The following is a 26,568-nucleotide window of genomic DNA, read 5'->3' as shown; positions in this document are numbered from 1 at the left end:
TATTGCCCTTCCCTGTGGGCTGTTATCTAATAAGAATGCTCCTGAGCCTCCTTTTCTTGAATGGAGGAGGATTGGAGACAGCAAAGGAGGGGGGAAAAACCAAAAGGCTAATCTCTGCTGAGAGAAGTTAGGGCTTTTGGAGTGCAGTCACTTTAAGGGAACCCTTGCAACCGGGAACCAGGAAGACTTTGAATTGACGCCCTGGCCAATCAGGGAAGACTTTTTTGCTACAGCATTGGAGGCATGAGGCAGAATTATTTCGCAAAGAGCAGAGAACTGCACTCATCCTGATGCCAGTTTTTCAAATATTGAGGCTTATATCCAGGATAATTTGGGGGAAAGGTAGGGTCACCACGAATTAATCATGCTTGTTGCAGAGGGGAAATTTAAAGTGCCCAAAATCAAAATGCAGATCGAATTCAGTGTAAATGAGAGGGATTCATTCAAACTCGGACTGGGCAAAAAGCCCTGTGCAGACTACACCCTGGTGTTTTGGGTGGGCAAAGGGATTACCACTCTTATCCAACAGAAAAGCTGGTTGGATCTACTCGGTAACTCTGCTTAAGAATCTACCATTAATAATTCCACTAATATTTTCAAGTGCCCTAATCTCCATAGACCCAGGTTACTTGATTTTGTCAGATTTTGTGAAGTTTACAATTTCAAGATGAGAATATGAAAAGATCATGGTCAACGGGTAGGAGGAACAGGAACAAAGGATATAAAAAATACCCAAGTAATACCATCAGTTATCAAGACTTCTTAAAATTCACAGAGTGGTTTGGTGATTCTGAGCAGATGTACAGATCACCATGGGCAATGAACAGATTTCCTTGAAGCTGAGGATGAAGACTGTGGGCAGACGTTAAGAATGTTTTTTGTTTGTTTGTTTGTGACATCTGAGGGAAAAGACATGAAAGAATGAGGTGACAATGAGTTAGAACCCTGAGGTAGTGGAATGGACTGTGCCACTTCAAACTGAAAATGGTGGGTTCCAGGTGTGAAGGTTTCTTTGCTGTGAGATCTCCGTGCAAATAGAAAATTTGGCCCACAAGGAGAACGGTTCTATGGTTGGTCTGGTTTTCTGAATGCAGGGAGTTTTTTAGGATAAGGGAAAGAGCTGCAATACATGGTGCTCCTGAATCTTCCCCTGCAGTTTGAAATAATACAGTCCAATATACCATCTCGGCATTCTTCTGCTTCATCCTCCTGCATGGATTTACTTATGTACTTTATTACCTATCATGGAGTGGGGGAAGGTGAAGGTGAAGGTGAAGAAGATGAAGATGAAGATGAAGAAGAGAGTGACTGATCTCTCTCAAGTTATGAATATTTACATTATCTGTAATAAAGTTTTAGTGTTGCTTCTATTAAACATGGGATTAAAAACACACCTCAGAGGCTGCACATCCGTGCTGCGTGAGAGCTGCCCCTGCCATTGAGTTCCCTGCCTGGGAGCTTCCAGCCTTTCCAGGTCCTGGGGGGAGAGGCCATCTAGAATCATAGAATCATAAGAGTTGGAAGGGGTCACACAGGCCATCTAGTCCAACCCCCTGCTCAACGCAGGATCAGCCCAAAGCATCCTAAAGCATCCAAGAAAAGTGTGTATCCAGCCTTTGCTTGAAGACTGCCAGTGAGGGAGAGCTCACCACCTCCTTAGGCAGCCTATTCCACCGCTGAACTACTCTGACTGTATGCAGGAGTGTATCGCTTTCCGGAGGGTGAATCCACTTTTGGGGATTTCCCTGAAAGCGCTACAAGGAAGCGCTTTTTGCAGATTGGTTTCAGGTGTGTGGCAGATTGTCGACGACGTTGTGCAAAACAGCAAATCAGTAGCGTTTTCAATTGGCAACCATTGTGCTATTTTGAAGGTGTGCAAAAAGCCCCCTAGTTTTCCCCAAAGTTTCACTATCTACTTTCCTGTAAAGCTAACTACACTTGAAATTCTGGGTCACATGTCTTTGAGTTCCTAGGAGTTTTTATTTACCAGGCCAAGCTTGAAAAAAGTAACTTTAGTTCCCATGTCACTCCAGCCATTTACTTGTTCACTATTTACAGTTTCAGGCTGTAAATATTCTTTATTTAGATCTTCCTGAACTTTGATATTGGTCTGTCTGTCTGTCTCTCTGCACCCCAAAATACAAACAGTTGCTAGTAAGGGCTGACCAAAGCCCACCCCAGGAGGGACACACCCACAACCACTTCACCCCAACCACAGTATGTGAGCCTCTACCATCCTCTCTAGATTGCTGCTCATATCTAGATTATAATGATCAGCTCTGGAGGCAAAAATGGCTATTATGGAGGCTGGATTCTGAGACATTGTACGATTTTAAGGCCTCCTGCAAACCTCCAGGAATATCTCCAACCCAGGAGTAGCCAACCTCCAGGTGGGGCCTGGAGAGCTCTTGGAATTACAGCTCATCTGCAGTGTATAAAGATCAGCTGCCCTGGCAGAAAGGGCTCCTATGGAGTTTGGACACGGTTGAGGATAAGAAACATTTAAGGTCTCCCACGCAGGTTGTTGTGGAGTTGAAACACTTGAGGCCTACTGCACAGGATTGTTGTGCAGATAAAACAGGAGGCAAAAGAACCTCTGCAACAGCTTCCAGTTTCACCTGCACAACAACCCTATGTGGTAGGTCTCAAATCTGCAGAGAGTTGCTTGGTTGTTTCTTCCCTCCAGCAGCATGGCCAGTCACAGCAGTATTTTAAGTGAGAAAGGGGCTTTTCTGTGGCCTCCCTGTCAGCCAACTGTTTGGCAGAAGGGGAAAGCCCCCCCTCAAAAGGAATGCCCACACCCATGCCCTCAGACTCCCCTGGGTTTCTCTCGGAAACACCTCCCTCCCCTCAGTCAGGGGCTAAGGCTCCCTCGCAGCAGGCCTGAAGGAAGGGGGAGGAAGTGCACTCACCAGCTTCCTGCTAGCCCTGTCAGTGTTCTGAGGCAATTTACAATTGGACATGACAGTTAGGACAGCCTTGGAGCAAAAAGGGCTGGCGCAGCCTGTCCAAGCCTCTGTTATCATCCCCTTGGCAGCCCTACTGACCTCTTCTCCCTGCGGTCAGGAGCAGACTGACAGTGATGTTTCCAGATTGCCCCTGAGTGGGCAGGCCCTGTCAGAACTTTGGCCCAATGACTGGGCCTTCCGACTGGCTTTGTGCCACCTGACTGGTTAGAACTATTGTCTTTCCTGGTGAGGGCCCAATTGCTTCACGCCTTCCAATTGGGCCCTCACCTGGACCTGCCCTGCCCACATTGCCCTTAACTAAGGGCTATTCTGCACCGGGATCCATGTTGTAAATTGTTTGCGGAACGAAAAATCGCCATTTTAAATAGTGGAATTCGTCGTTATGCATACCTGCCTTTGTAGTGGAATCCAGTTGCGTTTCTATCGTTTCCGACAGGGTTCCGGTCTCGGCAAAAATCGCTAGCCAGGAAGCGCTATTGCTGAGCTGTGTCCCGCCCCTGGCCGTCAAGCTGCCAATGGGCGGCCGTTATCATGCTCCCAAACAGCCCCTTTCCCTTTAAGGAAGGTTTAAAACACACACACACACACACACACACACAAACACACACACACACACACACGTTACAACGAATCTGCGTTGATTCATTGCAACGGAGAGACCCATCCAGCCAGCAGGTGGTGTTTGAGCTGCCGTTTCATCGTTGCCACGCTCCCCCCGAGTGAAAAAAAAAATCCCCCCCCTCACAGGCGCGATTTTCGGCCAAAAACAGTGTGAAAAATAAAGGGAAAATAAACCAGCAAACGGGCCTCTGTGTTGCTTGTGCTTGGTGACTTTAAACAGAGGGACTGCAGCCGGGGAAGCCTCACTGGGTAAACGAAGGCTTGTTGGTGCGTTGATCTCCGCTCGCTCAGAGAAAAAAAATGGCGATCGCTTCGCCGGAAGATCAGAGAAGAGAGCCAGGGGGAGGGACTTTGCAGAAACCGCAACAATGGTAATGCACAGAACTTTCCAGCTAGTGTTGCAGATTGGTTGCAGGAGTATAGCGCTTTCCGGAGGGTGAATCCACTTTTTGGGATTTCCCTGAAAGCGCTACAACGAAGCGCTTTTTGCGGATCGGTTTCAGGAGTGTTGCAGATTGTCAACGATGTTGTGCATAACGGCAAAACTGTAGCGATTTCAGTTAGTAACCATTGTGCTATTTTGGACGAATGCAGAACGGCCCTAAATATGTATATCGCTCCTTGAGTGGTTTAAAGATGGTGTGGAGGGTCACCACAGGCTAAACAAATAACTGCTTAATGTGTTGTGTGGCACCTTAAATATATGAAAGCATTATTTCAAACCTCAATACAACAGTGGTCTTTTATGCATGAGTGTTTTCTGGCGTTTTCACCATGCATGTCAATTGGGGTTTCTTTTTCCTTCTGCATTTCACCTTGCTTTCACTATGCATGTCTGTCAGATTTTCTTTTTCCTTCTGCATTGATTTCCCTTCTTTTCAGCACTTAGTTGGATTTCCAGTTGCTGTTTCCTGTTATTTTCTGAGATTGGTTTTGTGGCAGCTTTCCCCCTTGCTTCACTCCCAAGGCAAAGATAATTTAAAAGCATACATATTTCCCTTGGATCCCCACCCCCACCTCACACACACACTTTTCTGCCTCTCAAAGGTCACTTCTTCACTGCCTACAATAAGGTCATTTCTCCCAATCTGTACTTTCTGCCACCTTCCCCATTTATCAGTGTTTACTTTTCCCATCATGTGGTTTTTTTTTACAAGTGTGATGAATCTAGGGAGGTAGAGGAAAGTCAGAACTTGGTATTGCTTTGCTGAAAATGCAACCAGGCACAGAGAAACCCTTTGGGGGGGTGCCATGGTGCCTACAGGTGCTGCACTAGTAATCAGTGATATAATAGGTCAATTCATTTTATTTGTGTGGGGCTACTGGGGGTCTCTGGGAACTCCAGTGGCCATGCCAGACTCCTTCCACCTGAATCCCCCATTTTGGCTTGTGTCTAGCTCCAGCTAATTGGCAACACACTCTCTCCTTCCGCCTTACTTGCCTTCTCCTCCAGCGTCCTCCTCCTATTTTGCTGGCTTCATCATTGCTGTAGTTCTCCTAGTCTCTCTCTCACTCTCTGTTAGTTGTCAGCCCACTGTTGCCTCCTCTGCCTCCAACCCACTTCTTGTTCTAGACCTCCATCTTTTACTCATCTCTCTTGCTTAACCAACTCCTCCTACTTCTTTCAAGATGGTAGAGCACCCTCCTGTCTCCCACTCAGCTGTGGCCTCTCCCTGATTGCTCGTCCATGGCCAGCTGCTGCATGGGTGGGTCCGGGCTTCCCCAGCTAGGACTGCAGTCTTCAGTACTTGGCAGGTTTGCTGATTTTTCCATGGAAAATGTATCGACCTGTTTATAGTAGGGTTGCCAGGTCCCCCCCGGCCACTGGTGTACGGACGGCGGATAGGGTTGAGAACTCCTGGAGCTTTGGGGATTGAGCCTGAGAAGGACAGAGGTCTGAGTGATCCATATTGATCCATATTGATCAGTTACAAATACATGCTGTGTTTTAATAAAATTCTAACCTTCCGTGTTGGTTGAAGTAGCCCCTACTGATTGGTTTGTTGCTGATTGGTTTGAATGACTGACACTTTGGAACAGCGTAAGTTCAACCACTCAACGTGTTCATGGCAACTTTCTTAGCATCCCCAACGGATACCAAATATCACACTTCCAGTTATCATCCACAGCACACTGCTTGATCCATTATCAACCATCAAGTCCTGTTATTCAGAGATATCTACTCTGCTATTTTGACAATAGCTATACATCAGGCATTCTTAAATCTGAAATATCCAGCCAATTATGTGAAAATACAGCTTTACATGGCCAGACTGATGCCTAAAGACAGACCCCCAAGAGTGTCAGTGCCATGCAGAATTGCAGCCTTAAAAAGGTGTAAACTCTGCATGTGACAGAATGTTGTTTGTTATCACGTATAGTTCCCAGCTGAAACTGTTCCAATATAAATGTAGACCCAAATCTCAAACAGGGACTATTTAGCTGGTCTTTCTCCAACCGTGTCTGTTAGCTATCAACATGGGGCAAATGTTCCAGTCTTGATGCACACAATAAATGCACATTTAACATCAAAAATGGCACAATTAAAAACTCTGGAAGAACATTTGGAGCTATCAGGATGCTCATCTGATCATGGGAATCATAATTCTTCAGCAAAGGAACTATAAAAAGATACTTCAATGAGACACAGCTGAATATATCAGTAGGTTTCATTGTACCAACTAGGGCTTAAATAGATCTAACACATTCCTTAGCCAGTAGTTACTAGCCAGTAGGTACGCTATGCACAGAGGTCATGTTGTCCCCAATTTCATCTGTTGAGGTTGGTCATTGTGCTTATATACTGCTAAATTTTACATAGAAATATCATCAAATTATCTCTTCCTCCCTCTCCTCCTTTACCTAAGCATATATTTCTGCTCAGTGAGGTTTTTCTTCCTGTATACATTGGCTCTAGCCTACAAAAGCTTTGAATAAATGAATATAGGGTCTGAGTGACCCAACTTGCATTTAACAAGATTCACCGGTAGGTACATGGAGCTGGCAGTGAGACAAACCTCCTGCTCTTCAAAGCAGGAAAAAAAAGGAGATAATAAGGACCCCCCCCCCCACACACACACACACACTGTGCCCAGGAGACAATCAGACACTATTTTAAAGATGATTCCTGACCTTTGTAACTAACACTATTTTAAAGATGATTCCTTGCAACCCAGTTTTCATTTAATATATTGTCTAATCTTGCTTTTGTTTTTTACTTTCTTCTGAAATTGGCAACTAATAGCAAAGTTTTGTCTATCCCAGGTCATTTTTGAAACTATATCACAGTCCCCATCTAAGCTTGAATCGCTCTTTGGTATAGTGGTTAGGATCATGGACTTCTAATCTGGCAAGCCAAGTCTGATTCCGCACTCAACCGCATGCAGCCAGCTGGGTGATCTTGGACTTGCCACAGCATTGATAAAGCTGCTTCGACCGAGCAGTATTATCAGGGCTCTCTCAGCCTCACCCACCACCCAGGGTGTCTGTTGTCGGGAGAGGAAGGGAAGGCGATTGTAAGCTGCTTTGAGACTCCTTCTGGTAGAGAAAAGCGGCATATAAGAACCAACCCTCCTCCTCCTCCTTCTGCTTCTTCTTTTTCTTCTTATCTGAGCAACAATTCTGCAGGTGTCCAAAAATAGATTTCGGGTTTTGGACAAATTAATCCTGGCTCCTGCATTACAAAAGATTTACATCAGCATATTCTTTAAAAAGCAGAAGAATCACATTTTTAAATAGATACAATAAGAACTGTTGCCAAGAGTTGTCACATATTTCTTCTTATCATACACAAGCCACTAGAACAAGAGAGATGCAGAATTCTTGCAAAGGGGGAAAAAAAGCTTCTGAATGTGTCTGTTGGAAACAGCAGGTGATAATATGGTCTCCCTCTGGTGCCCTCATTCTCTAGCATGGAAAAAGATCTATGAAAGAAAGGAAAAAATGAGCCAAAGAACACTGTGGGGCATTTCCCACGGCTTAAAAATAGCACAATGGTAGCTGATTGAAAACGCTACTAATTTGCCATAACGCACGACGTCGTAAACAATCTGCAACAATCCTGAAACCGAACCGCCAAAAGCGCTTCGTTGTAGCGCTTCTAGGGGAATCCAGAAAACTGGATTCACCCTCCGGATAGCGATACACTCCTGCAACCAATCTGCAACACTAGCGCTAAAGACCTGTGCGTTACCATTGTTGCGGGTTCTTCAAAGTCCCTCCTCCCGAGCCTGTCCTCCAAACTTCCGGCGAACTGTTCGCCATTTTTTTTTTCTCCGAGCGAGCGGGGATCTACGAGGCAACGGGACAGCGACTGGCTTTCAAGCACGATCACTTTCGGAAATTCTGCCCGGACACCACAAGAGTTTTTCACAAGCACAGTGGCACACACCGTCACGTTCCCAAAATTTGCCCAAAGCTTAAAACCCCGTCTACCATCGGCCAGTCCTAGCGGAGTCAACGTACAGGGAGCATTTTAAAAAATTTTCCTCTGAGCGTGCCAACGAACGTTCGCCGCTCGCAGTCTCCTGCTTAGCTTAGAGGGGTTCAATAGACATGATTCGTGGTGATATCATGAGGGGCGGCTTATGTGTAGTGGGTCTTTGTGTGGTTCCCGGTGCGTGCTTGTGCTTGGGTGCGGACAACCCCTTCCATTGGCGGCTAGACCTCCGGCAAGCGGAGTCGCCGTCCCCCGTTCATTTTAAAAAACATTCCTCTGAGCGTGCCAACGAACGTACGCCAGTAACATGTCATGTTTGGTTGATTTATGCTGTGGCTGGTGAATATTATTGGGGAACTGCCGAGTACTGCCGCACTTGCTCTCGGTTGAACACCGGCATGCGTTTGTGTAATGGCGGACATTTTCCTAAAATGGCTCCCGCTGCATGTTCAAACTGCTCTTCTCGCGTGTAAACGAATACGCGCATGCGTTAAGTCAAACAACAAGGGCGCCAATCTGGCCATTAGGAGCAGATCCTGTTCCCGCGCGAGGAGTTTTGAACGTGACATGTGACCTGATGTGGCCAATGTGCGTGTCCCCTGCTGCCCTCCACCAATCAGGAGCCGGCTAGTCCCTTTGTCTTTGTGTGCGGGAAGGTATATGATCCGTTGCACCCTGCACCTCCCACCACCATTTTGCTCAGCTACTAGCGAAAGCAACATGGAATCGTCTTCTCAAGCCTCGTCCGTCCCTGCAACCGGCCGTGGCCCAACTTGGAGGGACGCGGAGATCAGGGACCTGATCGGGATTTTCTCGGAGGAGAAAATCCAGGACGCGTTCCAGTCCTCCCACAGGAATAGGGAGGTTTTTGAACAAGTGGCTATTAAGATGCGCGCCCTGGGCCACAACAGGACCGGCCTTGAATGCCGGTCGAAGACCAAGACAATGAGGGCAGAGTACATGCGTGCCGTGAACCATAATAAGGGTTCCGGCAACGAAAAGGTTACCTGCCCCTACTTCGAGGAGCAGCGCCAGCTGTACGGGGACGGGGAAGGATCCGGCAGGCCGAAGCGCGTCGGCCGGAGCCTTAAGGTGGTTCGGAAGCCGGCTGCCCCGGTCGAGGAACCACCCGCTGAGGAGGATCCCGGCGAGGGAACCTCGTCCAGCTTTCGCCCTCCACCCCCCGTCCAGCAACGAGCCGCGGAATCGGTAACGCTGGACCTGATCGCCATCGCTCCTGGGGAGCCAGAGGAGGCTCCTGAGCAAACGCCCCTTGCCTCCGGTAAGTGATTTTCTTTTTATTTTATATTTCCTTTTGAGCAAATGTGTGTTCTGACGTTTGGGCATCGTTTTCTCGTGTGTTCGTTGCAACGCATAAGATGGTAGGCTGTGGAGTGCTTGCTGTGGTTACTATTTGAAACGGTTTTAATTTTATAATTTTATAATTTAATTTTTAAAAGATTTTAAAAGAAGGTAGGCTGTGGAGTGCTTGCTGTGGTTACTATTTGAAACGGTTTTAATGTTATAATTTAATTTTAATTTTTAAAAGATTTAATAAGATGGTTGGCTGTGGAGTGCTTGATGTGGTTAGTATTTTAAACGGTCATGTTTAACCCACAGCCCCAAAATATTTGCTGCATGCCTCGCCCATAGGCCTTCTGCAGTACTTTGGCTCACTACTTTGGGAGCTTGCTTTGTGGTTCATGGTGTATGCTTGCTCATTTTTCACTATTTTCTGCTCTTGTCCACAGAGACACAGTTGCCAGGGACGGGGCCCCTAGAGTCTCCAGCAGCACCTGACGTGGATAGTGATTCGGGGGCATCAACTAACATTGGTAAGTATTAGTAAAAATAGGGGGGGGGCTGTTTTAACTGCTTTGTGCTTTTCTGTTTGTGCAGGGCAGCAGCACTGCTAAGAGAAAGAAGAGAGTCCCTCTGCGTTGCTGGTGTAGGCTTTGAAGCTGGCTTTGCCACCCTTTGGTCCTAGATCTGTTTTTTTTCCTTTTTTTGCAGATTTCATACCCGGAACACAGGAGGAGGAACAGCCTGGGGTGCTTGGACCTCCTGCCCGGCGCAGGCGGATACAGATTCAAGATGGTGAGCGTGCATGACCTGTTCCTTTCGAGCCATAGCTGCAGGACAATGTCGCTAGGCACTAACCATGTGCTCCCTTTTAATTGTTGAGAGTCCTGCTGTGAAAGTAGGCAAAAGTAAAAGCACAACATGGGCAAACAAACAATAGCCATGTGCTCGCCGGGGATTGTTTAAATTCTTGGCAGGAAAACACGGGGACAAAAAAGAACACCATGTCCACCATGGTGTGTTTTGACTTTTTTGATGTTACTAACAGTTTTGTTTCTCATTTTTTGCCAACAGAGGTTCTTTCAGATGAGGAGGAGGAACCACCCCTGCCTCCAGGCAGCCCACCACCTAGAGGTGCGCTCCCAGCAGAGGAGAGGCTTACGAGGGAACGCGGCAGGCTGAGGCGCGTCTCCGTCTTGACAAGCGTGGGAGAGAGGCTCCTTGAGCACTGCTATGAGGAGTCACGGCGTGCCGCGGCCGCTGACCAAGCCATGCTCACACTCATTGCCCAGGAGGGGAGAAAATTGAGGGCAGTCCTTAGAGAGACAAACCAAATCCTACGCGAAGGCGTGGAGGAGGTGCGACTGATAAGGAGACTCATGGAGAGGGCTGTAGCGGTCATGGAAAGGGCCTACCCTCCACAAATCGCCCCCCCACCACCACCCACACCAACACCACCACTTCCAGCACCCACCCCACCAACTCCCTCTCAGAATGCCTCCACCCAAACAAGAAGGAGGACTATTCTCGGAAAGAGAAAAATTAAACCAGCAGACAAGTACTCCCCCTCCTAGTTTTGCCCACTTTTTCTATTTCATGTTATCTGTGTTTTGTTGTTTGTTGAATAAAGTTTATATTTTTGACTCTGTCTCTGTGTACCCTACTGTAGAATCTGCAAGGCTGAAAGCGGCCTCTCTAGTGATTGTGTATATTGTGGTACTGCTGTGTGGGTTGGAGGTTGGAGGGGTGTTAGTTCAAGGAGTTTTAGGAGTGTGGTGTGGGGTTAAATATGTGCGAGTTTAAGAAGTCACACTGGAGTCTTGTTATAAAATTTGCAATAACATTTTATTTTAAACAACATTTTAACAGGGGAAAAACATTAGGGAATGAAACTTGGAGCCCCACCAGCACCACCACCCCCCACCCCCCTGGAAAACCTATTTTTTTTAACAAAGGTATACATTTAACAGGGGAAAAACATTAGGGAATGAAACTTGGAGCCCCCCCCCCAACCCCTACCCCAAAACACAAACAGGAAACAAAACTCAGTTCCCACCGCTCCCCTCCCCAGCCCCTTCCATCGCCCTAACTCTCCTGCACAGCCGTCCCACGGTCCCCCTAACTTTGCGCCGGAAGAGCTCTTCGTCCTCCTTCTTCTTAACTGTGGGGAGGGAGAAAAAGTACACATTAGTACCACACATATTTTCAAATTTCTTTAGTTTACATGCATACACTTTTAAGTGGCCTTAGCCACAGTGTGAGATGAGTTGGGCAGTGGGGAACATAACCTACGTTCTTCCGCCTCCCTCTGTTGCCTGTGCTGCTCAATCTCCCCTTTCAGCTCTGCCACTTGAGCCTCCAGGGAAGTAACTCTGGCCTCCATGGCACGCAGCCTTGCCTCCACAGTTTCAGCTATAGAAATCAAACAAAGAATTTGATCACAGTCCAAAAGGAAGCATCACATCAGGCTCCCATATGGCTCCGTGTGGGTACACACACATGGGTCTCCCTAACAGACATAAAACTCTCACCTGCAGCCTGTCCCGAGGTGGAAGGTCCCTCTTCCTCCCCCTCCTCACGCTCAGGTGCTGTTGCCAGCTTGGATGGTGATTGTGTGGCTGGGCAAAGAAAAAGACAAATCATAATTAAAAGCACACAAAACAGAGATGAAACACAGCTGGTGGACACACCACAGTTAGAGTCTAAGCGCATAACCAAAGTGGTTCTACAGTACTGGCTGGCTAAGTCTGAGGGGGTTGACAGCATCTAAATACTTTCTCGAATTTCATTGGGGACAGTAGGGGAAAGAGGCAGCTAGTCATTCCATGCATGTTTAAGGGCAAAACACAACGAGGGCAGCACTCACCCATATGCCTCCTCATGTCCAGGGGGGGCTTCCCAGCCTTCTCCCATATTTTAACCATCTGGTCGTGGAAGACCGTCCTCCCACTTGGCTGCGGGATCCCCCCCCACTGTTCCAGACTGTTTAGGAAGTCCAGCTTAAGGCGCTTGAATTTTGTCCGGACCTGCTCCCAGGTCCGGACGTAGCCCCTCTCCCTCAGCTTTGAAGCCAACACCAGGTAGGCACCCTTGGTGTGGCAATGGGTGCTGGCCATTAGGCGGCCAACACTTTTTGATTGTAGCACAAGCTCCAGAAGTGCCTCAGCCTCGGCGCGCTGCCAGAAGGAGCCCTTCCGTGGCTTCGGCATCTTCGGAATGACGGTTAGGGAACGAACGTGCGTTGCTCCGATCGACCACCCCGTTTTTTAAATGTATCAAAGCTGCCCACCAATAAAATTATTCCTTGGAACATGAGTGGATTGATCCTCCGGTTTGACAGGGGTCGCCAATACTTCCTGGCTACCCGCCTCCCCGAACTTTCCCCATTCAGCGCTTCCGTATTGTGTTTGTCAATTTCAGTGGGGAGTTAGCATTTAGGGCTGTCAAAGTGCTTTTGGACCAGAGAATCCCCGTTTTTTTGCTGGCAAAGTACACAAACCGCACAAGACAAGGTTAAACAAAGAACACAAAACTTTATTCAACAACAGAGTAGGAAAAACAATCAAACACGCCTCCTGTTTCTGTAGATGTGGGTGGCTATGGCGTCCCGAACCTTGCACCCCTCAGCATATATCCTTTTTCTCCTTGCTTCAGGGATGTCCTGTGTATCCTGAAGGACTACAGGTTCAGGTTCGTCCTCAGGGAAGGGGATGTTATGTCCCTTGTCCTCGCATATGTTGTGCAAAATCACACATGCGATTATCAGCGGAGTCACATTGTCAATATGTACATGGAGTCGTGACATTAAACAACGGAACCGTGACTTCAAACGTCCAAAGGCACGCTCCACTACATTCCTTGCCCGGGAGTGACTGAGGTTGTAGTGGCTCTGCACGTCCGTCCTTGGCCGCTTGTAGGGAGTCATGAGCCAGCGTCGTAATGGGTAGGCTCCGTCCCCGAGGACCAACGCCGGCACACGCACGCCCTCAATGGTGGCGGTGGGGTTTCCTGGAACAAAGACCCCTTCGTCCATGGCTTTCCTGAGGTTGGATTCCCTGAAAACAAGGGCATCATGCCTCCTGCCACTCCACCCCACCTCGGCATCGATAAACCGGCCGGAGAAGTCCACTGTTCCTTGCAGGAGAACAGAGCAAAAGTCCTTCCTGTTCCCGTACTCTTTTATGCTTCCCCCGGGGGCACGGATAGGGATGTGGCTTCCATCGACGGCCGCAAAACAATGCGGGAATCCAAGCCTGGCAAACCCGTCCATACTCTGGAATAAGGGAAAGAAAAGAATATAAGCCATGGCATGTCAGCGTGGGGTGTATCGCGTCTTCGTTGCTGACCTGTCAAACAAGAAAAAAAATTTAAAGGGCAAAGGGGATAGAATGACACTCACCGCTCCAAGCCGGTCTCCGAGGCACACGACTTTGCTGAACAATTCCGCCTCCATGGCGAGGCAGAACTCCTTAAGGATATCGCCAACCGTAGTGACTCCGAGTCCGAATTGCTGGGCTACTGTCCGGAAGTACTGAGGGGTGGCCAAGTACCACAATGCGGCAGCCACCCTTTTTTCAACTGGAACGGGGCGCCGCATGCCAGTGACTTGCCTCTCCATGCGTCCACGTAGAGCCTCCACGAGTTCAAAAAATGTCCCCCTCGACATCCTGAAGTTGGCAATCCAGTGGTCATCATCCCAGCGAGTCCACACAAAATTCTCCCACCAGTCAGAGGATCGTTCGTCCACCCAGAACTGTCTGGGGAACCGGACCTCTGCCAGAGCTTGCCAGCGTTTCTTGGCCGCCATGGTTACCCTTACAGAACGTCTTCTGCTGCTGGTCAGCGTTCCGGCCACCCGTTCTCGGTACTCCGCGATAGCAGACGTCCGACGCGACAAGGCGATATTCATGCGCTGGACCACCGCGAGCATGTAAGCCAGCAATTGAAAAATAAGCCTCTCCATTGCAACGTTGACCTGTGCTGCGGGCAGTAGGCTACGCAAACAAAAGAGTGAGGCCGACCGCGTGTCTGCCCAGGTGCATATAAGCAGGTAACCTGTGGGCGTGTACTGTGGGCGGGGATTAACCAATCAAACATGTCAATGCATCTGGTTCCTAGAAAACAATAGAAAACACGTTCCAAGGGCGCCAATGATTGGACGATAACGCGTTGCTACGGGGTTTCCTGGGTTTTTTAAAAAAAAAGGGAACCCCGACAAGTTCGGCTTCAGGGTCGAGGTCAAAGGTGTGCCTGCAGTTTGATTGACGGGCACGGGAGGCCAGAAGCGCTAAAAAGGGACCTCCTTTGTAGCGATAAGACGGAGAACCGGAAGCCTGTGGGTTACGAAAGTGGCGAGAAGTGAAAGTGCCAAATTCCGCAAAAACCGCAGCTGTGCGTTACGGGCACGGCTAGTTACATTTCGCTACTTGAAGTAGCGCTTTCACAAACGGCAACCAAATAGCAACTTTGAGCTCTGTGCGAAATGGCCCTGTGTATTTTTCCTTTTGGTATAATGTTATTTTAAGGAACCTGAGGACAGGGGACTGGTGAAAATACAGATGTAGGACAGCACTGTCTTTTAATCTTATCAATTAATATAAGAGAGGCATATAGCAAAACAACCTACTTATCTATGGAATTGCTTGTGGTTCATCCTGTCTTTGCACCTGCACAGTTGGATGCATTTTAAATGACTGACATTGGTAACAAAACATTGTGCCAAAATTGGCTTCCTTATCCTCCTGCTATGTATATGGGTATTTTTCAAGGCTAGCATAGGACGAGAAGTCCTATAGATAGAACACTCCTTCTCCAGGGGCAGATCAGGTGTCTGATGTAGTCCGACAGTCACCATCCTGAAGGCTGACATCCACAGTTAGGCTCTGGGTCATGCTTAGACTTCCCTGAACTCCCTCTCCATCTCATTTAAGGTTATTGTTAGGTCAAGAAGTTTAAGCAAAAGGTCAATGGGATGCACAGTTGTCTTTGGTCCTTGGACATGAGGGCTCAAAACCTGTCCTGGATGCCAGTTAGCATTTCTCAGTTTGCCATCTACAATGTGGAACTAATAATGGCTCACCTCTGAGTAACATTGCAAGTATAAATTTAGTAAGGCATGTAAAACACTTCAACTGTAAGAAGTGAATGAATAATTCAAATTGTGGCTGGAATCGATGGGGCTTGTCAAATTTGTCAGTCATCAGAGTATTTGCATGTTTCTTCAAAGACTTTTTCATTCCTACCAACACAGTCACTTTATCTCTCTATTTTATTGGATTCATTCTTTTAGCTATCTGAAACCCAGTAACACTGGCTGGTGTCCGCTAGTAAGTAACGTAAATCACTGTGTTGACTTGTATGGCGGGGAAAAGTTGTGTGAGGTAATAGAGTCAATTGAAGTCAAATTAGGTGGTATTATTCTGCTTTGAGAACTCAGTCTTTACCCAAGTCTGCTTTCAGGCTGTTGATAATTTCCTCCCTTTCTTGGCTGAAATTATATAACTTTGTAATAGAAAAAGTTATGTAGCCATATTTGCCCATTCAGAATCCAAAAACAAGAATAAATGTTAGATTAGATAGTCACTTCTCAGTTCCAAAGACTGATTTTCTGGCCCATTTCAATTTGGCTTACAGGAATACAGACTGCTTTGGTCATCTTGGTTGACAACTTCTGTTGAGCACTAGCTGGGGGAATGTAACCCTTCTAGTTCTGCTCAGTGGCCTTTGATACATTTAACCATAGTATCCTACTAAGCCACCTCTCAGTGCTGGGACTAAGGACAAGGTTCAAGTCCAATCTGGGAGGTGGTTTCAGAAGATAGTGTTGGGGGATTCCTGCTCTGCCCCATAGGCATTTTCCTGTGGAGTTCTGCAGGGTTTGATCTTATCCGCCATGCTATTAAATATCTATATGAAGCTACTGGGAAAGATCATCAGGATGTATGGGCTGCAGTGTCACCAATATGCAAATGATATCCACTCTACATTTGTTTTCCACTCATTTCCAAGGATACTTTTGATGTTCTGAACCAGTGTTTGGAGCTGGAAAGAAGAGTAAACAAGTTGAAACTTAATCCGGACAAAATATAGGTTCATGAGTTAGCAGAAAGCCAGACCAGAAAATGGAAATCTCTCCTGTCTTGGATGGGGTTATACTCCCCTTGCCAAGCCACATGCACAGCTTGGGAATACTGCCTGACAAAGCAGTCACCTTAGAAAACCAGGTGGTGGTTCTTAGTGCTTATGTCCAGCTCCAGCTGGTGCATTAAGTACATCCATTCCTGGTTCAGTTAGATCTAGCCACAATGATCTGTACCCTAGTTGCATCTGGACTAGATTACTGCATGTGCTCTACCTGGGGCTACCCTTGAAGAGTGTTAAGTAGCTGCAGCAAGTGCAGAATGTTGCAGCAGGATTGCTTGTTGGGGCCAGCTGCTGTGACTGTGTGACCCGGATATTATACTGATTACATTGGCTACACATTTGCTCCTGAGTTCTACGTGGCTTGCGAATGGGTACCTGAAGGACCATCTATTTGTGTGTTTCTTTGTTTGCTTATTACATTTATTACATCTTCCCAACTATGTCTATGCCCAGGCATTCAAATCACACAGAGAAGCCATCCTGACTGTCCCACCAAACAAATAAGCTTATCTGGTGGGCACATGAGAGATGATCTTTTTGATGGCAACTCCTGGATTATGAAGAAGTCTTCCTAGAAGGAATGTCCAGTCCCTCCCTTTTAATATTTCAGGGGAGAGAATTCAAGATCATTTTATTTAGGACTCCATTGTCTTGATTTAATTTTTTTTTCAACACAGGACTTAGATTTTCAAGACTGGTTTACTCTGCCCTTTCAGCTGATGCTTCCGCTCCATAACAACCAATCTTCCGAATCAAGTAAAATATCCTTTCCATATGTCAGTAGTTTCTGAAGTGCCAGTACAGTAGAAATCATTATCAAAGTTTACTCATGATTCAGAGTTCACATGGTACCTGCTCCATACAATCATAACTATGCATTGTGTGCATAAAGAAGTTTGGTATGAGACTCAGCTACCCCTCGGCTCCAGTCCACCAACAGTAAACACTGTTCTGGAGTCCTCAGGCATTGCAAAGTACATCAGCCAGCCAATGGTAATAGTTTTTCAAATCACTGAACTGAAAAATACGTTGTAGTTCTTTATATGGCACCACTCTGAGGGCAATTAACACTCCAGCAACATTTGCTGCCAATGAGAGTTGGTGTAGGAAAGGGCATAACATCTTTCTAAAATCACTATATCAAATAGTGAAGTGGCTGGTACCCATGCCAATCACGAAGCCAGTAGAACCAGGCCTCCCACAGGGTTTTTCCATACTCAAGGGACTTCCCAGTATAATTTTGTAGATCAGATCAAGTTTATTTATGGCCATAGACTAAAGGTAAAATATTTTAACAAGGTCAGCATTCAAAAAGGTCACTTCATAATTATGGATAAAATATTGGAATCAAAATAAAATTTATAATGTATGATATAAAGGAATAAAAATAAATCAGTAAATCAGTAATCTAAAAGTGAAGTAGAAAGCTGGAACCAAGGAGTATTTATGCTCGTTGGAAGATCATATTGTCTCTCCATGTCTTCCAGCCTCTGTTTGACCATGTAAGGTTTGTACAGATTGCCCCAGAAATGATGAATCTTCAACCATGGACATAGTTTATCTGGATTTCAGTAAAGCTTTTGATAAGGTTCCACATGATATTCTTGTTTACAAATTGGTAAAATGTGGTATGGAACCTAATTCTGTCAGGTGGATCAATAACTGGTTGACAAAGGGTACCAGACGATACTTGTTAATGGTTCAGCATCTTCTTGGAAAAGAGTGACAAGTGGAGTACCCCAAGGATCTGTCCTGGGGCCTGTGTTGTTCAACATATTTATAAATGATTTGGATGAGGGATTAGAGGGGATACTTATTAAATTTGCAGATGATACTAAACTGGGAGGGGTAGCAAACACCACTGAAGACAGCAACAGAATACAGGATGATCTTGATAGGCTCGAGAAGAGGGCCAAACTGAATAAAATGAAGTTCAATAGGGACAAATGTAAAGTTTTGCATTTAGGTAGGAAAAACCAAATACATCAATATATGATGGGGGAGACTTGTCTTGGCAGTAGGATGTGTGAAAAAATCTAGGAGTCTTAGTAGACCATACATAGAACATGAGTCAGCAGTGTGACTCAGTGGCTAAAAAGGCAAATGGGATTTTGGGCTGTATCAAATGAAGTATCGTGTCCAGATCAAGGGAGGTGATGGTACTGCTTTACTCTGCTCTGGTTCGGCCTCACTTGGAGTACTGTGTTCAGTTTTGGGCACCCCAGTTGAAGAGGGATGTTGACAAACATCCAGAGGAGGGCAACAAAGATGGCGCGGGGTTTGGAGACCAAGAAATATGAAGAAAGGTTGGGGGAGCTTGGTCTGTTTAGCCTAGAGAGGAGATGACTGAGAAGGTATCTGATAACCATCTTCAAGTATTTAAAAGGGTGCTATACGGAGGATGGAGCAGAATTGTTCTCTCTTGCCCCAGAGGGACAGACCAGAATGAACGGGATGAAATTAATTCAAAAGAAATTCCATTAAACATCCAGAAGAATTTCCTGACAGAGCGATTTCTCAGTGGAACAGGCTTCCTTGGGAGGTGGTGGGTTCTCCATCTTTGGAAATTTTTAAACAGAGGCTGGATAGCCATCTGACGGAGAGGCTGATTCTATCAAGGCAAAGGGATGGCAGGTTACAGTAGATTACAGCGATTGGATGTGAGTGTCCTGCACAGTGCAGGGGGTTGGACTAGATGACACGTGAGGTGCCTTCCAACTATTATTCTATGATTCTACGACTTGTTGCAAAAGACTGATTTAATTGAAAGCAAAAGAACAACCAGAACAAAACCTTTGCTAGAACTGATATGGAATCATACAGGTTCAATATTTGTCCCCAGCCTGTCCTCCCTCTCATGGGAATCCCAGAATTGGTGGGAGGCACTTCAAAGTCTCAACAAAGGGGCCTGCTGTTATCCTAACACAGGGATGCCAAGGACATTTACTGATACTCCCAGAACACAGGCAGGATATATGGGTAATGCGACCGTGTCCTGATTCTTACAGGATGGTCGCAACTTATAGCAAAATGTCCTGCATCCCAGACCACTGTTCAAATGTCCCGCAATGGCATCCGGAGTTCTATCTTCTTGGCTCTGGCCGCCCCTGGCCGCCCCGCCTTCACTGAGCTCAACCGCCACCCACCTTCACTGAGCTCAAGCCACAGTATTGCCCCATGCATGTTCTGTGCCTAGATAGGCTGCCACCTGGACTTCGCCTTCTTTGCTCGGCTGGTCCTGAGGGACAGGAGCACATGTAGCGAGGGGACCGAGGGTGAGGCGGAAGGCATGCGAGGTGGCGAGGAAAGCAATGCACTCTTCAGCCAGGACCCATAAGTTCACCTCGTGCACACACTGACATAGGGTTCTTTCTGCCTGCCCTGGTCCTCGTCGCGCTGGTGAGCCTCCCCATCCCCCCCCCAGACTCCCAAGCCCGGACTAAGGCGTGCCACCTGTAAAGCCTGTCCTTGGTGCATCGTGGCTCACCACCGCCTCCCAACAGGTCTGCGCCCGGGGGCAGCGGTCATGCTGGACCCTGGGGGTAGGGTGGGGGGAAGAGATTCAATTGGCATCCTCCCTGCCCTCAGTTGGAGGTTCCCTGTCCCCCCCCCACCAGAGTCCTGAGCCTCCTCTGCCCTGCGATGGCCGTGCTCGGCCTGGCTGGCCGCTCTCTTCTCAGCCGCACTCTTCTGGGCCGCTCTTGGCCAGTTCAACTACTCCCCGCCCCATGCTCCCGCCTGCTGCCAGCTTGGCTGCCCGCTGGGCAAGCTGTGCAACACTTGCGACTGCTGCGTGCAGTGCAGCCCAGGAGTGAGCGAGATGTGTGGCGGTGGCTGGGGCGTCAGCGCAGCTGTGCTGGAGTGCCAGCAGCACTACCACGGCCTGGTGGGTGGCTGGGTATGCAAGCGCCGCGACCCGTTCCGGCTTCCTGGGCTGCTTCGCCCCGAGGGGATGCTGCTGCTGGGATTGGGCGGGGAGGGGGGGAGGATGCCAAGGGCAGCCGCTTTGCCGCCTGGCCCATTAGCCGGTGGAACTCCCTGCTGCTGGATGCGCAGGTAGAGAAAACTGAGCGAGGCTAAAGCAGCGAGCGCACGGAGATGTGCATCTGCAGCTCCTGGTGGCTTCCCATGCCCCTTGGGTAAGTGGCACGAAAAGAAATTTCTCAGAATGAAGCAGACCTTTGCATATTAATCTGACCTACAAAGGAATTTTTTGTTGTCAAATTGCAGCCGAATTAAGGCATCCCTGTAAGGTTTTTCAAGGCAAGAGATAATTTGAGATGGTTTGCCATTTCTTACCTTCCTTGGTGCCAGCTGGGTGTTGAGGTTAAGAAAAGTGGACTCTAATGTGGAGAACTGGGTTTTCCCTACTTCTCCACATGCAACCAGCTGGATGACCTTGGTACGGTCACAGTTCTCTTAGAGCTGGTCTTGCAGAGCAGAGCTCTCTTGGGATATTGTAGGAAGGCATAATTTGGGGCTTTGTGAAAGTGGGGTATAATAAAACCTGCTCTTCTTCTTCTGTTTATTTATTTATTGTATGGCATATGTGTATCATATGAACACCAAATGAATCTGTGCAGGCTCAATAAAAGGTTTAAGGAGGGAACTTCTTAACAGGAGAGCATCAATTTCCAACAAATCCTGGTAAATTACCCTTGTTTCAAAATACTGTCAGTGTCGCTCATGAACTCAATTCACCCTTTGAAATCTCCAGTCCCTACCTGGAGGTTGACAAACCCCCAGTGTCTCCAAGCTGTGCAGGCTTGAGTGGTGATTCCAGAACTCCAGGCTATACCTGGAGGTTGGCAAATCCCCGGTGAATCGTGTGCCTCTTTACCAGTCTTAAAATCTGGTCACCTTATATATGGGGGAAGGCTGCAAAAAAGACAGGACCAGGGCAGACAATTTCAGCAATAAAAACACTCCACATTTATTGGTCGTCACTAAATCTACATTCTCTACATTCCAGCAAAATATATGGCAGAGATCTGGGAATTCTGACAGACTACTTTTTTGAACTGGATTCTGCCCAGGTTCATGTGGTGAGAAACCCAGCCTCGTCACATTAGCTTGAACTGTGGGGGACCAAATGGACTGATAAAAATCTAATCTTATCAATGAAAGGATGTTCTGGTTATCAAGATTTATCTTAAACCACAAATGAAAGGATATCAAGTGTATTCTGGCCTCCACCCTCCCCATGCCTGTCTCTAAATGAACCATAGGTTTTGAGACACAACAAGGTACCTGTAAGATTGCTTGCAAGAACTTTGACTGGACTTTTTCCAAAAGAGTCGGACAAGAAGTAGCCCATCCCAAGTGTTTTCCATATAGAAGTTGTGACCATGATTTTGTCTTGTAAAGCTTTAAGTGTGATAGTGTAAAAGAGAAAAAACAACCACAAGCCCAGTCTGATGGGAACAGAATTTTTTCCAGGAGCCACCAAATGATGACTGCAGTTGAGACTCACTTAAAGGGACGGGGAATGGGATTCATGATTACAAGCTCTTGGGACATCATAGAATTCTAGGGGGGAGATTTTACAGTCTCACTCTTCTATAATTCTTAGGGAGCCCCCAATTTGCAGATGTTCCCTGCAAGTAGGTTCCTCAGTTGGAATGTGGAAAATGTAGAGAGAACATCCATTCCTTATTTGCACTATTCAGATCTGCTCAACCAATTAGATATCAGTTTTCCAGGGATTGCATAGTGCAGCTTTTTGGGCATTTGTTCAGTAGTGTAATAACAAACCCATTCTGCTGCTGGTGCCCACCATTTTTTCTGCCATCTGGACTCCATTTCATATCTTTCTGCTTCTTCTGCAGTTCTCCTTTGAGTTTTGTTAATCGCAGAATCTACACTAAACCCCCCAGTAAAACTTGAGGCAGAACTGGGACTTTAATAAAATTCTGTCTCAGGGGTTAGTCTCAGATTCTCCACAGGCTTTTTAAAAAATATGCTGCACGCTGGAAGCTATTATTCTCCCTCACCAATCCCTGGGAATGAGTCCAGCTTTAGTTGTTATAGCACAAACACAAAATAAAGTAATGTGCAAACAATGGCTGTGTTTAGCGCTACAGGTTAGCAGTCACCCATCAGCTGGAGACACATCCCTTGTATAATTAATAAGGAGCTGCTCTCAGCCAATGTCACTTATGGTGCCAGTTCCAGGCTCCAAAGAGCTTTCTAAAGAAGGCCAATGGTGAAGAACTGATGTTTCTGCCACCATCCATGTGAACTAACTGAGAGTGAACACCGGAGATATGCATCCTGGCATTAGGTAATCAGAAACACAAATGTAAAAAAATCCTCCATATAATTATTGCAACTAATCAGATTTTTTTTAAAAACAGTAGGATTTGGAAAAGGTCATTAAATTTAGGAAATCTCATTGAAGCCAGGGGAAATAAGAAGAAAACATGACAGAAACCAAATTTGGAAATGGGAAAAGGTAAAAAAAATAACTTTAAGAAAATGAAAAATGAGACAAGTATGCATACCCTTACAAAATGAAATGAAAAATGAAACAATTTTGCATGCCAGTAATAAAAATGCCAGTGTCTCCCAAAGTCAATGTCCACCCCTGAGAAACATGTCAAGACATTGTTGGGGGGATACTTCAGCATAACCTCAAGTAACATTTTGTTCTAGTCCTGTATGTGTTCTTGGACTCTCCACTTACCCCCACTTTTTGTGGGCTTGCTTGCCTCCTCTTCCTGTGAAATGCTGGTTGTTTTGTTGCTGCCCCCGCAGACCTCTTCATGGCAGACCTACCACGTCCTGAGTGGTAATATTGCCTTTCCTGAAATCCTCTCTCTCCTCTCCTCCCAGATTACTTCTTAGCTAGCTTTGTGTGGGTTTTCAGTGTGTTTTGTGTATGTTGTGCTCCCTTGTTTTCTCTTAATAAAAGCATTCCCAATCAAATATCTGACTTGTTTATTTTGAGAGTTCTTTAAGGGAACAGTCCCTGTAAACATTGGTGTAGATTCCAGTTACCCCCCCCACACACACACAGCATCTCCTTTAAACTAATTTCACCAGACTAATTAGGTGACTGCCTATTTGGGTTTACTGCATTATAGGCTCTTGACTAACCTAATTGCCCTACATAGTTCCCATTCATTGCAGTGGATCTTTTGCAAGAAATACTCATGGAAGATGGTGTGCAGAATGCTTAGAAGTTAAGTTTTAAAAATAGAAATAAAAGTTGATTAGAGTCGCTACTGTTTTTTTTTTAATCGGCAGAGGCTTTGAACAACAAGGAGCTATTCAGTAGGCACTACTTCCTTCACATGAACGGAGAAAGCTTTGCCTGCTGATTTCTGCCTTCCATAAAAATATAGCAGCTCCAGTTGTGATTAGCCAAAGGGAACAATGCTTTGTTCATGTAACGTATCTGAGGATATGGACTCGTGGAGCAGGGAGTCTGGTCATGGCAGCTCTGCCCAATATCTATGAGCTGATTTAGAACTCTGAATGGCATTTCTGTGCTTACAACTGGAATGTGCATATTGATTCTTTCTGCACTCTGTATTTTGGCCCCAAATCACATTCAGTATAAATAATTCATATCTTTAGGTATACTGTGTGAACAGCACAGAAGGCACGATACTATCTAACTTTCCTGTTGTTGAGTATGTATTTTCTTCACTAATTGATCCATTTCCCTCTTTCCCTTACTTCAACTTCTCTTTTTCTAACGTCTCATTTAAACTGCAGCTTTCAGTGAGCTGTGTTCTGTTCAGTACTGAATTGTGCTGTGTTTGTTACCATTCCTGTCCCTGAACCTTTAGACTAGCTGAGGGCAAGAAACAAAAATTAATGTATGAACAAGGCCTCCAGAAGCCTGGGCAATGTTTATGCAATTGGCTGTCCTGATACCCACCTCTGAAAACGTTTATGCATTCACAGGGTGAGTCAGAGTTTGATGAGAACTGAAAGCTATTCAGCCTCCCATGGCTTTGCTATGCTCTGCTTCTGGGCCTTGGAGAGCAGCTTCAAATGCAGAAATGAAACAGGTTGATACTTTTCCTGGGCTGAGATGAAAAATAGATAGGGAGTGGGGAAGACTACCTGCTCAATTTCTGCATGTCAGAAGAATTAAGCTGTTGCATTAAGGTATTAGAAGTCTGGTATCATGAGGAAGAACTGAAACATAGCATAAGTATTTACCTGACACGTTAAATGGTACAGAAATATATAATACAGAAATTCTACTTACAATAAGCTATACATACATAGCAATATAGACCAGTGGTCCGCAACCTTTTTCCGGTTGCGGACCGCCGCCAAGGGGTGGGGGGAGAGGGCAACCCAGGCAAGTGCAAACGTGCATGCGTGGACCTGCCGTGCATGCGCATCTGCACCCGGCGGGGCCGCAAAAACGCATGAGCAGCGGCTCTGTACCCCTGTCGGGCGGAAACGCACATGCTCGGCAGGTCCGCGCATGCGCGTTTGCACCGCTGGTGTGCCGGTGGCCACGCTTCCCTCTCCCCCCTCCCACAGCAAGAAGCTTCCTGGGCCGCAAGCTAATTAGCTGCTTTGGCGGCCAATTTGCTCGCAGCCTGGCAAGCTTATCACTGTGGGGGGGGGTCGGGGAGAGGGAGCCGCGGCCCACTGCCTAAGCTCTCGTGGCTCGGCACCAGGCCGCGGACCGGAGATCGGGGACCACTGATATAGACTATAAGTCCCAAGTCATGTATCCGAGTATGCTTGCAAACCATCTTGTACAGGGCAGTCATATAATATTTGCAGAAAAGCTCTCTTGAATAGTTCAGTTTTGCATAGTTTGTAGAAGGCCAGGAGAATGGGGACTTCCATGACCTCCTTAGGCAGGCCATTCCACAAGGCGGAAGCCACAATGGAGAATGCATGTGTACAAGCAGTGGATGATTTTGCAGCTGGCACCTGCAAAAAACCCTGCTAACATGAGCCAAGTTGACATGGTGAAACACAGGGAGAGGTCCTGCAAATAAGTGGGGCCAAGGCCATGAAGGGCTTGTATGTTGTAGTAAATATCTTACACTGAACCAATGGGCTATCAATGAAGGGTCTGCAGAATGGAAGCAATATGCATGCTCCGTCTAGCTCCCACTAATACTGGAGCCTTAATATGTATGTGAATGTTGTAAAAATGGTTACGCTGTCGACCTGGAATCCAGCTGAGAGAACCTGTCCCCTGGATCCCAGAATGATACTTTCCTCACAAGTACAAGTCTAGGTAATAGTTCTGTGATTAGCAATTACAAAATGTGCATTGCATAATGGTGTGCCTGCAAGCCATAGATTGTTTCTTTTGTCCACTAACCTTCTGCTGCTTTGGAAATGAAAATAGGATGTTCTTTTTATAAAGGAGGCCAAAGGAATAGAATGAAGAAGAAAAGTGAAACGAGCAAATTGTCTTTTTAAAAAAATTGTTACACAACAGGAATAAGTTCTCCACCCTCTGACTCTGTAAATGTCTTTCTGTGCATTAGGTAAAGGTAAAGGTATCCCCTGTGCAAGCACCGAGTCATGTCTGACCCTTGGGGTGACGCCCTCTAGCATTTTCATGGCAGACTCAATACGGGGTGGTTTGCCAGTGCCTTCCCCAGTCATGACCATTTACCCCCCAGCAGCAAGCTGGGTACTCATTTTACCGACCTCGGAAGGATGGAAGGCTGAGTCAACCTTGAGCCGGCTGCTGGGATCGAACTCCCAACCTCATGAGCAAAGCTTTCAGGCGGCTGCCTTACCACTCTGCGCCACAAGTGCATTACCATTCTGTGCATTACCAGGGCCCATTCTACACACATTGGATAATGCACTTTCAATGCACTATAGAAGATTTTCCTGTTCTGCACTGGAAAAGTACATTATGTGTGGAATGGGCCCAGGTGAAAGGAAGGAAGATGGATTAGTCTTCGTATAGGCCCTTATGGATATGGATTACATACTGCCCTGTGACTGCCATCTGTTCAGAGCTATTTTTAATTCTGTCCTAAATGAACCCATTTTCCTTTGCATGAGAAGTTGGGACTACCAAAATTCTGGGATGGTGGGGTTTTTTTTGGCACAGTTGTCCAAAGTATGCAGAGCACTTTGTATTTTACC

General features: G+C 46.6%; 3 protein-coding genes across 6 annotated transcripts in view; 2 read left to right on the top strand and 1 right to left on the bottom strand.

Moving 5' to 3' along the window:
- The window catches only part of MGAT5B (alpha-1,6-mannosylglycoprotein 6-beta-N-acetylglucosaminyltransferase B), a 280,817-nt gene that overhangs the window by 92,453 nt on the left and 161,796 nt on the right, over positions 1 to 26,568 (top strand). The window lies entirely within an intron of this gene.
- LOC143832773 (uncharacterized) lies at positions 7,097 to 11,350 on the top strand. The gene is made up of 4 exons (XM_077327662.1): positions 7,097 to 9,310; positions 9,780 to 9,863; positions 10,042 to 10,125; positions 10,405 to 11,350. Exons 1-4 carry the CDS (start codon positions 8,689 to 8,691, stop codon positions 10,902 to 10,904), a joined length of 1,290 nt encoding a protein of 429 aa, XP_077183777.1. The 5' UTR covers positions 7,097 to 8,688; the 3' UTR covers positions 10,905 to 11,350.
- LOC143832774 (uncharacterized) lies at positions 11,341 to 13,057 on the bottom strand. The gene is made up of 4 exons (XM_077327663.1): positions 12,197 to 13,057; positions 11,862 to 11,948; positions 11,623 to 11,742; positions 11,341 to 11,491 (listed from the first exon to the last, which is right to left on the bottom strand). The coding sequence occupies exons 1-4, from the start codon at positions 12,537 to 12,539 to the stop codon at positions 11,376 to 11,378; spliced, it is 666 nt and encodes a 221-aa protein (XP_077183778.1). The 5' UTR covers positions 12,540 to 13,057; the 3' UTR covers positions 11,341 to 11,375.

Source organism: Paroedura picta, chromosome 3 (genome assembly GCF_049243985.1).
Source record: "Paroedura picta isolate Pp20150507F chromosome 3, Ppicta_v3.0, whole genome shotgun sequence".
In the NCBI taxonomy this organism is placed as follows: Eukaryota; Metazoa; Chordata; class Lepidosauria; order Squamata; family Gekkonidae; genus Paroedura; species Paroedura picta.
The sequence above is the reverse complement of the archived record's forward strand: the minus strand, read 5'-3'. Positions and strand labels throughout refer to the sequence as shown.

Coding starts and splice junctions, on each gene's coding strand:
- LOC143832773 (XM_077327662.1), top strand. CDS start 8,689: ATGATCCGTTGCACCCTGCACCTCCCACCACCATTTTGCTCAGCTACT. Junction 9,311..9,779: donor GCAAACGCCCCTTGCCTCCG/GTAAGTGATTTT, acceptor TCTTGTCCACAG/AGACACAGTTGCCAGGGACG. Junction 10,126..10,404: donor GCGGATACAGATTCAAGATG/GTGAGCGTGCAT, acceptor TTTTGCCAACAG/AGGTTCTTTCAGATGAGGAG.
- LOC143832774 (XM_077327663.1), bottom strand. CDS start 12,539: ATGCCGAAGCCACGGAAGGGCTCCTTCTGGCAGCGCGCCGAGGCTGAG. Junction 11,743..11,861: donor CACCTCGGGACAGGCTGCAG/GTGAGAGTTTTA, acceptor TGATTTCTATAG/CTGAAACTGTGGAGGCAAGG. Junction 11,492..11,622: donor ACAGAGGGAGGCGGAAGAAC/GTAGGTTATGTT, acceptor CCCTCCCCACAG/TTAAGAAGAAGGAGGACGAA.